This window comes from Cyprinus carpio, chromosome B2, assembly GCF_018340385.1.
Source record: "Cyprinus carpio isolate SPL01 chromosome B2, ASM1834038v1, whole genome shotgun sequence".
In the NCBI taxonomy this organism is placed as follows: Eukaryota; Metazoa; Chordata; class Actinopteri; order Cypriniformes; family Cyprinidae; genus Cyprinus; species Cyprinus carpio.
The window spans coordinates 4654528-4670996 of record NC_056598.1 but is presented as its reverse complement, the minus strand read 5'-3'; the positions used below and the strand labels follow the sequence as shown (position 1 = coordinate 4670996).

Genomic DNA, 16469 nt, shown 5'->3' with positions numbered 1-16469 from the left:
AGGAGTAATCATTTGAAGAAGGCTCTTCTGGTGCTCCTTTAATCTCCCATTTCAAAGCCATAAGATGTTTACACGGGGAACTTGTAGTTGGGTAACTGTTTAACAGATCAGAGGCAGTAAATCATGGACGCCAAAACCACTTGAGACCGACTCTTTCATGAGTGAATTAAACTCTTTAGATAGCTCATTAATTACTGTCATTGTGCATTATGTTTGTGGTTTAGATAGTAACTCACAAGAAACTTTCACATCTGATTGATTCTGGCACACATTGCTCTCTCTAAAACATTCAACAAATTGTGAAAGCAAGATCCAGATTAAACATTGTCCCTCCATCAGCTATAGAAGTGACCACAGAAGTGTATCACACTGGAAGTAAAAAAATAAAAATAAACAGCAATATGCACTGACATTCACACATCAGTGTCACATGTTAGGTAGTCTTACATCCAAAATCATTGCAGCAAAACCTTTTTTTGCAGTTTTGTGTTGTAACAAAAAATGCATCAGAAAAGAAATCCCGAGCACCATTTGTTCTAACAGAGATATAAAGGTCCTTTAATTTATGCTTTGCTGATGATTTATGCCATTCTGATTTCTCCAAAAAATAACTATTTTCTTCACTATGAATTTTGATTAGACCATTTTCATTTGATAGTGATCTCTAGGAAAATGTGTAATAGAACAAAACACCACAAGTCTCGTGAGAGTTCCTGTGATCTTTGATACCCTGTTAAACCATCACAAAACAGTTCAGTCTACTAAGAGCTGTTTTTTCTTTTCTTTTCTTTTTTTTATTTCACATAGAAGGTGTGCAGATTAGTCAGCAACATCCACTGCAACAACATCATGCTCGAAACAAAAGATTTTTAAAGGAAGGGCAAGGCTTCAGTCCTACACTATTTGATGTGATCTTTATTGACAAATATATGCATCATTTGAACAACTGTAGCTTCATAAATATGTTTGCATTCCTCAAAAGAACACCTTGACACTTCATCTTCAATTCCAGTTTCAGAAAGATCAAACATTTTCTCTTCAGATCGCCAAAATCCAATTAACAACCTTGTCTTTCCAGATGGGCGAAGTATCCGTTAGCATTAATATGTACAATACTACTTTCAAGAAATCATTTTTGATCCACTTACTCTTCCGAGCAACATTCGTGGTAGAAGGTGTGCTCTGAAAGTACCAAAGGTGTGTTAAAGCAGACTTCTCAAGTGTCGTCCTCTAGTGCAGAGTAGAAAAGATCATCTCCATCATGGATGTACAGTATTCCACGGGGGAAACCAAAACTGGAGTATTTGGAACAGATCAAGCCTCTGCTCAAGATCACTAACACAGACCAAAAACAGATGACACCCCATACCCTGCCAGATTTTAAGAGCAACGCCAAGGGACGTTCAAGAGAGCTGAAGGACAGCAAATGGCTCCCATCCCATAATGCCAGGGTTTAGGCCAAGGCCATGGGGCACCAAGTGTCCCCTCTCACGGAGGTTGTCACATCAGCTGTGGACGTCAGGCCTACATTCGTGTACAGGCTCTCCTGGCCAGGGTACTTCACCATGGACCCAGTCGTGCCTGGAACATCAACTTGGCCCACCAGCGTCGAAGAGTTGACCTGGATCAAAGCACAGAATGTCAGTATGACAAATAAAATGCAAACCAGTTGTTGCAATGAAATGGTCTCTTTGTATAAGGTTTTATGAGTCATACAGAAGAATCATTTTCAAACACCAGCAACGTTTTAGCTATGTAAGGTTTGGCACATTGTTGACTCATTTTAATGCTATGCAAATGCAGCAAAAAAAATAAGGGTATATAAACTTACTGATGTTACAGGCACCTGTGTTGATGAAGGACTGTTCTTTGTGCACTCGTCTGAATTAGAAGACGATGAAGACGTTGGAGTCATTGGGACAGAACTACTTCCTGTGAATAATTTTAACCAGTTAGTTGACCTGCATTTAACCTCAGTGGAATTAAAAATGAAAGATATTAACTTGTCTGATTGAGTTTTTATTATTACTGTTTAACATACCAGACGATCCCTTCGTTTTGTTCAAGGTTTTTGGTTTTCTTTTCCTTGTCTGAATACCTTCTTTTTTCATGGCAAGGGGCCTAGGCACCTAAAAAAAAGAAAAGAAAAAAAAAATCAGATTTTAAAATACTGTAATGACACATGTAGCTTTCCCCCGTTTATTTTAAATGTATCAGTTTATTATTTATTCCATTGTATCAAATCTTGTTTTCACGCAAAATTTAATATAGCATACCCCGTGTAACTTTGTGTAAAGTCCACACGCGTTGCACACAGGCTCTCCGTCTGCGTTTCTGCGCCACAGTGTTGTAGTACTCGTCTGGCAGTTCGCGCATGACAGGCCGATCCGCCTTGAAGACGACTGGAGAAGCAATTAACAATGTCATTAATTTATACTAATAAAGATTAAGTCTCCCATTGTCATTAATCCAAAGTGGTAAAATGAAATCGATGTAAGCTATAAATAGATGTCTGGCAGATTAAATGCATATGTCTAAGTATTGGACCTTTAGAATCTGTTAGTCTTGTATTTTTGTTTATTTCTCTTTTTTTTATTCCTTGTATTGATGTAGCAATATATATATAGCATACCCCGTGTATATCTGTATAGTACACGCGTTGCACACAGGCTCTCCGTCTGCGTTTCTGCGCCACAGTGTTGTATACTCGTCTGGCAGTTCGCGCATGACAGATCCGCCTTGAAGACGACTGGAGAAAGCAATATAACAATGTCATTAATTTATACTAATAAAGATTAAGTCTCCCATTGTCATTAATCCAAAGTGGTAAAATGAAATCGATGTAAGCTATAAATAGATGTCTGGCAGATTAAATGCATATTTCTAAGTATTGGACCTTTAGTCTGTTAGTCTTTATTTTTTTATTTCTTTTTTTTTTTTTACTATATATATTGATATATATATATATATATATATATATATATATATATAATCAAATAATAAAAAAAGAGCGCGCATGCAGCTACCTTTTTATTTTTAGAAAAAGCTTTTTTAAAAAATAAAAGGTAGCTGAACATTTTTTTTGTTAGCTCTAAAATTATTTGAGTAATGCAAACTTGTTTCGCCAATTTACTTTATTGATCTATTATATAGTTCAATGCAAACATAACTCAATAAAGTAAAAAAAACGGTGTTCCATTACTCAAATATTTAGAAAAAGCTTATATTAAAAATAAAAAGGTAGCTGCATGCGCGCTCTTTTTTGTAGCCTAAACAATTAATGTTCAATGCAAACTTGTCTCGCCAATAAAAATAGCGTCTATTATGGGAGGAGACCTGTGAAGATGTTCCCAGATAACCTCTGGCTATTGTTTGAAATAAATAGACAGGAAATTGAGTGGTTAAGTAGTTCATCAAGTCGGTGCTCACCATTCGCTTCTGAGGTTTAATTAATGGTCGGCTGAGTCCATTCATTTTGCTGTACAGACCGCAGGCGTTACAGAGAAAGTGACCCGTGCCGTCGCGTCTCCACAGCGGGGTGGAAATAGAGCCGCAGTTGACGCACTCCAACCTCTCCATCATGTCCTCCAGCAAATCTGAGACACAGACAGTTTTCCCACTCAGCACTGTCATCACATTAACATCCAACTAATCAACTTAACACTTTTATTTTAGAGCAGCTTGTAATTACCTTAACATTTTTATTTTAATCGCAATTAATTATATTAACATGTACACCTGAAACATGGACACTAATGTAAAGCTTTATTAGAAAAGTTAGTTATGCTACTAAAAGATACTGCAACAAAACTTCGTTGATAGACAATTTGTTAAAATTATTGTAGCCTAAATGGCGTCGGTGTTGTTGTAATAATTCTTTGTGATTTGAACTTTGATTGGAAACGATAGAATTAGTAAACTGATCCATTCCTTTTTATTTCTTAAAAAAAAAAACAGATATATTGCATATTCTACAGCCTAATATATTTTTGATCCTTAATAAAAAAGGTAGTCCGTTTACTTTGCACATATAGCAAATAAAAGGTTCCACCTGGTGTTTCTATAATGATACAAGTTACATTAAAATAAAATTTGTCCGATATCTTGTATTTTTCACCTGTCGCCAAAAAGGCTACATGCTAAAGAACAGAAACCGTTTACGGAAGGTAAACATAACCGTTTTTGGCAGAACATTAGCCTATATATATATAGACAAAAAGAAAAAAAAAACATATGATAGAAGTATTACAAATAAATCACATAACTTTAATGTTTGCCTTTAAAAATCTTTTTGACATTGATCTGTGTGTGGCGCCAACGACTGCACCCCGAAAATGACATGTGCCTTAACATTTAATTATTTAACAGCTATTTGACAAACAAACAAATACATCAATAAATAAACACAATAAATAAATAAATAAACATTTATCATTAATATATTATTAATTATAATAATTATAATAATAATTGAATTATTCACATGCTGCCCAAAATGTGAGGGTAACGAGGCTTTTGTACTTCACAGTCAAAAAAGACTTTTGATATGATGAATAGCTGTAGCTTACCTCCGTTTGGTCCCCTGATAGACAGCGGTGCGCTTCTGGACTGCAAGGAATGCAGCATGGAGTTCTCGAAGGTCCCCGCGGGCCACGCCGCCGGTAGCTGTGATAGCTGCGGTGCAACATACGGAGAATACGGGCTCGTGTAAGATCCACTTATGGGTCGTGACAGGTACTGGTCTCGACTGTTTACATTCAGAGGATTAGTATAGCTGGTATCCCTCGATGTGCCGTTATTCATAGGCGGACTTGGGGAGTAGTGGAAACGGCTGGAGGTATGTGGGCTTCCAGTGCTGTAGGACGGGCTCTCTGGGGCGGACTGTGACCAGACCGAGTGACTGCTGACGGCATGGCTCGGCTGCGACGACACGCTGGGTTGTAAGTACGACAAATTAGGTATCATTGTTCCAACGCGAGACGTCGGCACATAAACGGGAGAATTAGGGTTGGAGTGCATGTAACCGGCCGATGGCGTGTCGTTATAACCGGCCTGACTCTGGGCCGCGGCGATGGCCAGGGTCTGATACATGTCTGTAGGGTCCACAATTAAGCCTCCCTTATGCGTCTCCCTGGTGTGCCCACCTGAGATGATGAGTTTGTTGCCCTGGTCTAAATCCGTGAAGAGTGTAACGTCGTCAGAATTGGGCAGGGCGTTGTTGGGATGGCCAAAGTGGACGTAGGAGTGTAGGGGCCTGCCCTCGGCGCGACGGGTTCCCACCGCGTCCAGGTGCGTCGGCGCCGGTGATCTTAGCCGGTCCCTCCGGTCAGTGCTCAGATACTGCTCAGCCGGAGACCCTGGGCTGCTGCTGGACACTTCGCGCTTGACCATGGACCAGCTGTTATCACCCAGGTCCATCCAGGATCCCTTTTATATCTCACAGTATGTGGAAAATACAGAGGCAGAGTGCACTGAAAAAGAGAACATAATAATTTGAGAAACGTTGGGGTATATAGAGAATAATAAATTAGAAAAAAGACGAAAATATTTTACTTTTAGATAATAAATGTCGATGAGTATCTCAAATCATTAAGCAAATAACCAACTGTTAAAGTTTCTCCGAATCTTTACTGAATTGTAAGCACACAAATATGTCTTTTTCTTTTGTCGCGGTGGAACAGTTTCACTTCAGAAAGCGCGCAATGGTAGCCTACAAACTTTCTCGAATCATTCATAATTGTTTTGCCATCTTGTAATGTTCTAAATTTGAAAGTTAAGCTGCATGACCAATGAACACAACTTCACTATTCCACATTAACACATGCGCACGCACATACACAGCCCATACAGGGCTTAACACTGAAGATCTGAATCCATCCGTGTCATGAGCCCGTCCCCCCTCTTGATGTAGCCTCATCATAATTACCAAAAAGAAAAAAAAAACACACACACACAACGTAACAGATAGGAAACAAAACGTAATATGTCTTTGCAGAAAAGAGATAACCACTCGATAAGACCCACAAAAGATAAGAGAGAGAGAGAGAGAGAGAGAGAGAGAGAGAGAGAGAGAGAGAGAGGCAGGGTAAAGAAAAAAAATACCCGAAATTATAGGCTCTCCTCAGCTGGCATCGAAAACAGCACCAAGACCGGAGGTTTGACAAGAGCTGGAGAAGACATTTATAGGCAAGACAAGAATATGTTAAAAGAAAAGAGTCACCACTGACCTATTGGTGGTTTGCCATAAGTTGGTGTTCGCAGGATCCAGCGGTTATGTGGTTGCAGGACTTGGAGAACTATTAGGAATGAAAGTTCTCTGTTCACTCGTGACGATGTTTAAGAGAGGAGGCGCCTCCTGTGCTCAGAGGCTCTGATTGGATTCCAGCTTGAGCAAACACATCTGCTCGATAGGGGTGCTGCTCTTCACTTTCCACCTTACTTAGTTTTGATGTCCTTGATTTCGAACGGAAAATGCGAGTCTTACAAATCTGACTACATTTTCTCAAAAGGACGGAACATATTTAAATGCTTCAGCGGAATTTTATTGTCTTGGTTGTTTTTATTTTTTTTTTTTTTTTTCGGACAAACAAAATTGCCTATATATTTTCCCTAAAAGACAAGTACAAGTTGATTGAAATTGTAATTTAAAGCAATAATCTATAAACGGTTCATAAATGGTGTCATTAAGTAGCCTAATACGCCGGCATAAAATGTCGGTTTAATTTATAGCAGATTTTTTTTTTTTTTTTAATAAAGTATATACTGTATATACATATATATATGTGTGTGTGTGTGTGTGTGTGTGTGTGTGTGTGTGTGTGTGTGTGTGTGTGTGTTAGGCCTATATTACAGTTTGAAAATGTAAACGAGCAAAATGCCTTTTCGATTACTAAATCCGTATCCAAAACTGAATGGTAAGCTATCAAGCTCTTATAGGAATACTATTTTATATGTTATTTTTTAATTGTGTTTTGTGTAAACGTTTGTGTAATGTAAGGGTAATCACAAAAATAGAACAATGAAATAATTTATTCTTCTATTTGTTTTGATGTTGAACTTCATCTGTGCTATGCAAATTAGGGTCGTTGCTAATTAGTTCATCTAAGACGATGGGGCATCGTTTAGGATAGAAGGAGATCTTACATAAACACTCAGCGGGCAATAGGTAGTCTATTACTGAACGCTTCACTTTGAACAGCTGATAATTAATTCAAGCGGAATATACATTGTATTGTGACCTGATCAAGTATTGGAGGATGCCAATTAGATTAATCATTTTTAAGTCGTGGGGGTCTCTGACTCTTTTGTTCTTCAGTTTATTCGATAACCAACACTGAACTATTTTATTATTTGAGTTATGAGTTGTTATTACACAATTGAGTTAAATACTCATGTATGTTATGAATAAAAAGATAGGCTATATTTATTTATATGTTGGTATAGCCTATTTTTAACGATATAATTTCCGAACAATGTGTGTCACAGGTATCTGAAGCCGTTGTAAAAATGCTTTACAAAAAAAAAAGAAAGAAAGAAAGAAAGAAAGAAAGAAAGAGTTGTATTTTATTGTTTTATATGATGTGTTTCGGACAGTGAATTCCTTAGAAATTATTGTTATTTAAATAAATATCGCTTTTGTCACTATATGAGGAAAAAATGACTATGCAATGTAAAAAGATAATTAAAACATTTTTTTCGTAGTCACTTGCAACTGGAGTGTTTGTCAATAATGTAGTACATACTATATCCAGTCAGTTTAGGAGCAAGTGTGAATGCATGATCCGTTTGTCAGTCTGCTGTCTGTCCTGCAGTTATCTGACATGTGTGTTTGTCTCATAATAATAATCAAAGGCGTAGAGAAATAAAATCGTCTGCTTTCTTTTATTTAGAGAAACCAACAAAATAAATAAATAAATAATTAAAATAAAATAAGAAAAAAAAAACGGAACTTTTGGCTTAGAATTAAAGAAATGTAAGATATAGATATTAATCTTATTAAGAACTAATCGCAGTATTTCCATTAATTAAAACTGTTAAAACAAATACAATAAACAAGTCGCATTGTTGTTAACAAACAAATATACATCATCATCACCATCATCATCATTAACAACAACAACGTTTTTTTAGTAAGACACATCACATTAAATCAGGCCTGTTTACCTTACAGAAGCACTAAAGTGAGCTAAAGCGAGAACTGTAATGTAAAGCTTCTCATTGATTTTTGCATATGAAATATTGCGAGTATGTGAGAAACGTATTTCAGAGTAGTGAGCAGCTGTCAAACACATCAGACATATCACAGTTATCACTGCTGTTCATTGAAATAATGAAAGCAAATTTAACGTCACCGTCGATCAAAATAAACGTAAAAAAACTGAACACCGGTGTCGAAATCACAGTGTTGCAAAGTATTTACGGGAATAAATGGTTTCCCACTGTATATATATGAAATATCTCAAACTAGCCTATTTATTGCATGCTAGGCCACTAAAAAGAGAGTCTTTATCAGACTGTCTCCATGTACTTTGACCCCACAATGTAAAACAAATTCAACGAACACAGTAGGGACACAATGTCTGTGCCATTATGGATTCATAATCCAGTAGCACTGATCAATGATTTTAGCGACAGCTTTATCATTTTAATTCTACATTATTATTATTATTATTCGTTTGTGTTTTGTTGTTGGTATTCCCTTTAAACTGTTTTCTTGGACAAGTCAGTCATGTACACATTAAATGAAACACTAGATATATCCATATATTATTTGATAATTACAATTACAGAATAATTTAACTAGTTTGGTTTCTATCTAGAAAAAGATCATAATTCAATGGTGCCATCAGATTATCTCTATTTGATTAGACAGCTTCAGTGGAGTAAAGAAAGTATGTTTGCGATTGGTCAGCCTCATAGAAATTTGCTCATGGCTCATCAGGTTGCTTCAAACAATGTTTCTTGTAGACCAATCATTGCTAGATTGGTTTGCTTTGTGTTGTACATAACTAAAGTTTTTGTCACATGAATGATGATGAAGTGATCAAATACTCATTACCTTTGGTAATATATTGTAAGACAGGGTGTTGGCCTCTCCTCTGGAAGACCAGTCATTGTGGACATTAAGTCACCACAGTGCTTATTAGTGTCCCACAAATTTTAAATATTAATAAAAAATATGCTGAATACCAAACAAAAATCTCTCAGTTTATGTCTGATGTAGGCTATGAATTAAATATAAATGGCTTTAAAATCTCAAGACTGTCAGGCTGACACTGGTATTTCCCTCTCCTTCCAATTATATTAAAATTTAGCCTATTTAGTTATGGTTTCTAACAAATTTTATGGTTTTATGCCTGGCACTGCCTTCTCCAGTTGAGCTAGAAGTCAGAGACTGTCATCCATTGAGAGGGACAGTCAGAGGCATATACAGTATGTTGCTGTTTGCAATAGTAGATGATTAAACGAGATGGTGTAAAAGCAACCTTTGTGTGTGTGTGTGTGTGTGTGTGTGTGTGTGTCATAGTTTATGTATGGGGGCGAGTGGGAGAGGCCTCGATAGTAAACGTGTTAACAACCTTCTCACAGATCTTCAGTCACACCCTGTTAGTTCAGTAAAAATACAGAAGCACTGTAGAGGAAGTTCAAAGGAACAATGTTGTATGTCTTTTTCTTCAGTGAAAAAAAATAAAAAAAAAAAAATAATATTAAACAAACCTTGTAAAAGTGCTATATTCAAACTCTTCTAGCTAAACAAAAGTATGATATTTCACTGAAAACAACATTGGTGGGCACTCTTTTGCAGGTAGTGCAATGGCTCAAAAACTAAATACTGTAGAAACAATACAAGAGAAATACTTGTACTTGTAAATACTGTAGAATTTTAACTTCCGAAAAACAAATGCCACTGACTACATAACTCCGAAATTTCTAGTAACTATCACAAATAAGTACAGGAGAAACAGCAAGTAACAATTGAATTAAATGGTGAGATTAGCTAAGTAGACAGTTTACTCATCTTTTTTTGTAAAATATACTCCAAATAATCTTGAAATAGATTACCGCAATTAACATGTGATGCGATTAATGTGTGTGCGATTTCACTCAGTCACACAAACCAGCTTGACTGCCCAGATCTCAAGATCTGAGTGTTGGAGCACGAGGCAGATCGACATCCGAAAAAAAAAAAATGCGGTTCACTCTGCCACTAAAACAGCTTGATTCCGGGAAGCCGCAGTCTGTAACCACCCAACTGCCTTCCCCCCTAGACAAAACACAGCCCAGCCCACCAGGATGGAGGCTGATTGGATGGTGTATGGAAAAAAACAACTTGGCCCAAAGAACGTTAGCTTCACTGCTTTTTATTTTTGGAGGGCAGCGGTAGTAGTGGGTATAGACACACAGGCCACAGTGGCTAAACAATATCGATTTCACTCCGAGGTCTTCATGAAAAGTTCAATGGTCAAGCACACACTGAAATAGCACAGGGTAGTGTGAGAACATCTTGATCATACTGTTCATACAAATGGGCAAGATGCCCCAGAACCCATCAGTTTGGTTTCAAGTGAATCCAAGTAATCAGTTTTCAAAGACTAGAATTAAAAATCAATACCGCAAAGAAACTGTTTAAAAACAATGTCAGTTGTTTGTAATGATACTACACTTGAAAATATGTTTAATACTGATAATTGTACCAGTAATAAAAACAAAAAAGTCATCATTGGTATGTATTCAAACAGTAACAATTGTTTTTTATTTAGTTTTATTTTATGTTATTTTATTGTTAATTACATTCTCCAAAATGGCTTGTCCTAAGATGGTGGGGATGCTATTATTTGATAATTTGTACCATTTGTCATATTATGTCCGAATTATTTTTATTATATTATTTTTGTGATATCGTGTTTTGTTGCTGTGTCCTTATAAACGCATGTCTTTCTCCTAATAAAGTTTTTTTTTTTTATGATGTTAAATTTTATTAGTAGTAATAGTAGTAGTTGTTAATCTTTAATTCTTTTCAATCAACAGACCTCGCTTTCTGAAAAACATTCATCATTAAGTTTTGCGGTATTATAGCGCATAGACAGGCCCTATCAACATATATGCAGCTCTAATCCGGTTTCTTAAACACGTTGAATCCACAACCGGACTACTGATGGGGACTCTTATCTTTCATCCTAGCTCATCTTTCATAGGTCAATCTAGTTGTGCTTGACTGCTCTTGGATCTTCCCTGCCTAAAGCCCATGGAAAAAAAAAAAAAACTGTGTTGGATTCTGATTCTCTCTCTCTCTCTATCTCTCCTCGGATGTGTGTGTGTTTCTTATTGTTAAGCGTTAATTTTGTAAAATCTAACGGTCAACTATGCTCCTACATTATTTTCACACATACAATTTTTGTTGTTATTATTAATTTTTATTATGATTTTCTTATTGCTGTTTTCACAACAAGTGAGGCCTCTCACAGAGAGCCTATAGTTCAATATTACTAGTAAAATCCATACTGTAAATTTTGCCTGTGTTATTAATAACAACATTTTCAATGTAGGGACAACCTTTTCATTTTAACATTGTTTAACAAGCGAATTGCTTTGAGATCTTTCAATTTTGTTTAAATGACTTTACTTTTCACCTCTACCACTGTAGAAATTTGGTAAATCTGCAATAAAAGGCTCTATTTTAACCCATTTAACCCATACAAATGAGTTGTGTGCGGTTATAAATGCACATTCGCAACATTAAATAATATTTTATATTTGATAATAAAATCAGTTTTTTTTTTTTTTTCAGGTTACCTTTTTTTTTTTTTCAGTGTTACATGGAACAATGTTGCCATGCACTCAGGACATTTTTGCTTTCCATTTCCTTTGTCTGGCAAACAAGCTGTGCACTTTAGTTTCCGATAATATCTCCCGTGACCTCAAATTGGTGTGGTCCCGAGAAACATGGCCACCATGATATGGCACTGTTTCTCCTGTACAAATTCATCTTGTCCTCATGACCTTCTTATACACACACACACAGCACACAATCCTGGTGTTGTCTTCTTACTGCCGTGAACTTAAACATGCTCCTCATGTTTGAAAGCGTACACACAATAGAGTCGTTGAGCCTAGTTTCTGTGGTATGACCAGGGTTTGTTTAGGCAGAAAATACATAAGCATTCTTAACAATCTCCATTATGTTCAATTTTTATCAGGTCATCAAACTGTCAAATGGAGATCATTCTTTCAGTTCAGGCACTTGTACCAGGCACACGAGACGGACTCACTACTGTTTACAAGTGAGTCTGGAGCTGCTCTCTGCTTTGGAAAAAAAGAAAGAGAAAATGGAAAGCTGTAATACTTTATAACACTGAAAATGATGTGTCACTCCCTTCTAATAACTTGCAGGGACTTATTGGTTTTTAATTTTTTGTTCTTTCAGCTCTCTCTCTCTGGTCCTATTAAAAAAAAAAAAGTGCCCAGACCGCAGTGCTGCTGGGTTTGTTTTTTGTCCCAAGGTCTTTTGAAGAAGCGGACACTTCAGAAAGGAGTGGTATCAGGCAGATCTGCTGTTATATAATGCTAACATTGTGAAGTGGTTTTGAGAGGCGTGGGAGATCAGAGTTCTGTGCTGCAGACAGATATACAGCACTTCCATGTAATGTCTTTACAGCACGTATGCAGACTGCTAGAACGGTCACTCTTTTAAAACAGGGTATTTTTAAAATCAATAACTTGATTTTAGCACGTACACAGCCTGAGGTAGGGGAGAATATAAAAGTGAAACATTTTCACACAACACAAAAGGAAAAGTTGAATAGAATGTTTCTTTTCCACACAATGCATCAGTTACCTTGAGCTGCAAAAACTCTTAAAAAGTGGAGAAAAGGACAAACTTGTCCCATAAATCAGTCGTGCAATTATATATTGCACAAGATTAAAACCATATGACCAAAACCATATGCTTTGTTTGATGAAAAGATCGAAATTTAAGTCAACATTTGGTGAAAGTCTGCTATAGATCTCAGTTCCCTTCTCATTCATGCATGTTTATATTGCATGCTTGTTTAAAAATTTGGTGCTTGAAGACAATTGTTAAATAACATGAGGGTGAGCAAATATTTGGGTGAATTTCCTTTTTAAATTAATAAAAGGGTAAGTATTGTTTTTTTATGTTTACATTTTTTAAATTTAACAGATAAACCAAAAAAAAAAAAAACCTCAACTTATGGAATTTCGGGCAGAAAAAAAAATCTGATTAAAAAGTCTGTTAGCTAATATATGATCATAGTCCTTTATTCAAGTAAATAAAGTCATTAATTGAGTGCAAATCTGCTATAGCTCCCAGATTTCATTCAGGTTTGTTTATAACTTGATTCTTGAAGACAATTTAGAACAACATGTACAAGAAAATGACCATATTTTGGGGTGAATTGTCTTTTTTTTAAGAGATCCTCTTATTATCTTATTAAGAGCATAAGTACTTTTTTTTGTCTACAAATTATTAAACAAAAAATTATTACAAATTATTGACATAAACTATACTAGACTTTATAAAACTATATAACTTATATAAATTACAAACACTAAAGAAGTCTTTTTTTCAGAAAGAATTCTGGCAAAAATTAAGGTGTTTTGGAGTTTGTTATGGTGGTTCAAAATTTATAATCAGCTCAAAGCTTCACAACAGCTGAACAAAATGTCATTGCAAAGCTTTGCACCAGCTGCGGCTGTTAAACACCTTTGAAATGCTATTGGTTTGTGATTGTTGGGAGAAACTCTGGGGCTCCATGTTCAGTGGAAGTGGAAAATGTTTTGAGGTTTCATTTCTTCACTCATCTAAACATTGCATGAAAACACACATAATACCATACCAAATTATATTCAAACAACAATATACATCAAAACAAATAACAATTTAAATTATATAGAAAAAATTAAACAAAAAAATAAAAAAACACACACAATAATTATTATCATAAATTACAATTCCAATGTTTCAGGGGGAAAATATTTATTTTTAATAATGCAAACAATAAAATTCACATAAGTGGAGAATTTCCAACAAGAAAACAGCATGATCTGCTCCACCCACCAAACCAAAAACACCCCAAAACAGTTAACGAGGAACCAGCATGATCTGCTCCACCCACCCCATCAATGACCCCCTAGTGCCCTAAACCTCCACTCTCTAGCCTCTAAACTCTCTTCATTACTCCCCCTTGTCAGCCTTGGAGGCCTATTTGTTTTGATAGGCTGAGGCATAGCTGTGAGGCCTGGTCCCATTGGAGATTCATGTTTGGGGAGAACAACAAGATGCAGACTGAATAAGAAGTCTGAAGAAAGAAGCAGGGGTTCTCTAAACCTTGGATAAGAAGATCTCAAAAACAAGATATGCATTGAGAATATAGGAGACGGCTAGAGGTGTCTTATCTGCTTTGTTGTGACCTTCTCTGGCCTTGATCATTCAAATTGAGATGCTAAGATGATGTATGAAGGATTAGATTGGATGTTCTTATACGTCATCTCTGACACTATCTAATCATAAGTGGAAATGCTCTGATATGACTTTAACTTTTTAAATTTGGATACACTAAAACACACTTAAAAGCTAAGCCACAGCTCCAACATATTTAACAGTTCTATAGAGTCACTAAAGCAAATTCCTCGGATGTGCAAACATACCTGGCGATAAAGCTGATTCCTTATATATTTTGCAGGCATGCACAATTTTTGGTATGAACCATTAGCTAAGACTTCTTTCAAATGTTTTGTCATCTGAACCAAAACGAAACATGAACTGGAACTCTACTGACGTTTCATTTTTGCCATTTCACAATGTTCCCAAGTCTCAAAATTTACTCACTCATTTGATGACAACAAACACCATTCATAAAAAAAATCATACTGAATTCAAACACCATCACTACAAACAACATCATTCTTACCTTGCTCACTTCAAACACCATCTCTAGGAACAATTGGCCTGCTTGTAGTGAGCAGCAGTTCTGTGTACCTGTTTACCTTTGGTCTGCAAGCCAAGCCAACAGTGGAATTCAAAGGGCACAAGCTGTAGAGTGCTCACTCTCCCTGTTACCATTGTGTAAAGCACCACCCCCAACCACCCCACCATTAAAAGACAAAGGGCTCACTGGATAAGCAAATGTAACGCTCACCACAAGCAACCTGAGAAAACAATATGTGATGCTGCCATAGTCTTTCAGTACATATGTTGAAACCAGTCCTGTATGAAAAAACATCAGTCTAATACATCTATGTAACTGGAAAAAAATTCTCTTAGCAAGTATAACTTATGCTCATTTTTTGGTGAGAGGCTTATACCTTAAACTTGTTAATAATATTAAATGTAATGTGTGTGTGTATATATATATATATATATATATATATATATATATATATAATAGATATATATAGATATATATACAGACATCAATATGCCATTCTGTACCTGAAATATTGTCAGCATATTTTTTAATTAGATGAAAATCTGAAACCACAGCTACAGGAATTTTTTTTTTGTACAGTAAGTTTGTTTGTATCTAACTATAATTTGGTTGCAACACTAGTTCTTAGATATGCAGCAAAATCTATTTTAGCTCTATGTAAGTTTAGAAGGAGTTACACCCGCACTCACGATCACCAAGGTGCCAGACAAACAAGACTGAAAATCTCAAAATCTCTTTTTTGAGCTCTATGTAAGTTACATTATACAGTCAAAATAGTGGTTTTATAGAATAAATGTTCATGAACTGTATCTAAAATTATCCAGGCTATATAAATAAATATGAATACACCAAAATGGAATATGTGTTTCTGTTATAATGACTCTAGGTGATGGGGAAAGTGCATAGAAGTGCTGAGAGGTCATTTACTCTGTATATACACTGTATAAAATATGAGTTCAAATGAGTGCTGTCAATCGATTAATCGCCATGAATCCCTTCCAAATAAACGTTTTTGTTTACATATATATGTGCGTGTTCTGTGCTATATTTATTATGTATGTATACACTCATACAGTAAATATTTTGAAAATATTTACATGTACTTTATAATTTACATATATTTCATATAAATATATTTTATATATAAACATAAATTTTTTCTTAAATATATACATGCATGTGTGTATTTATATATACATAATAAATATACACAGTACACGCACATATATTATGTAAACAAAAACGTATTAATCAGTATTTTGGGATTAATCGTTTATTAATCGTGATTAATCGGTTGACAGCATTGGTTTGAATGTCAACATCATACGTATGTTTCTGATAAAATGGGTTTTAAAAAATTATTCTGTCCCTTGAAAACCTAAAAACAAAATGGAATCCAATAGCACATTAAACTCTTCGTGGGCCATGGAGCGAGAAGCTGTGGAGAGACCGAGCCAGGTCGGGGGACTGAAGAAGCTACAACGGATGGCAGTGTGTTCTCAAGACATTTGAAACATTGTC

At 35.8% G+C, this 16469-nt stretch overlaps 1 protein-coding gene across 4 annotated transcripts; it reads right to left on the bottom strand.

Annotated features, from left to right (window-relative positions):
• Nucleotides 1–895: 895 nt before the first annotated feature.
• On the bottom strand, nucleotides 896–6353 carry LOC109059594 (GATA-binding factor 6-B). 4 transcript variants are annotated; one of them, XM_042717807.1, is made up of 7 exons: nucleotides 6228–6353; nucleotides 4569–5471; nucleotides 3430–3596; nucleotides 2277–2402; nucleotides 2042–2129; nucleotides 1832–1932; nucleotides 896–1621 (listed from the first exon to the last, which is right to left on the bottom strand). In XM_042717807.1, the coding sequence occupies exons 2-7, from the start codon at nucleotides 5416–5418 to the stop codon at nucleotides 1454–1456; spliced, it is 1500 nt and encodes a 499-aa protein (XP_042573741.1). In that variant the 5' UTR covers nucleotides 5419–5471; nucleotides 6228–6353; the 3' UTR covers nucleotides 896–1453. The 4 variants fall into 4 exon arrangements, with proteins under 4 accessions (XP_042573741.1, XP_042573743.1, XP_042573744.1 ...); XM_042717809.1 differs by lacking the exon at nucleotides 6228–6353 and adding an exon at nucleotides 6103–6226; XM_042717810.1 differs by lacking the exon at nucleotides 6228–6353 and adding an exon at nucleotides 5834–5968.
• Between the last annotated feature and the right edge of the window lie 10116 nt (nucleotides 6354–16469).

Coding starts and splice junctions, on each gene's coding strand:
- LOC109059594 (XM_042717807.1), bottom strand. CDS start 5,418: ATGGACCTGGGTGATAACAGCTGGTCCATGGTCAAGCGCGAAGTGTCC. Junction 3,597..4,568: donor TATCAGGGGACCAAACGGAG/GTAAGCTACAGC, acceptor TCTGTGTCTCAG/ATTTGCTGGAGGACATGATG. Junction 1,622..1,831: donor CACAGGTGCCTGTAACATCA/GTAAGTTTATAT, acceptor GCTTTGATCCAG/GTCAACTCTTCGACGCTGGT.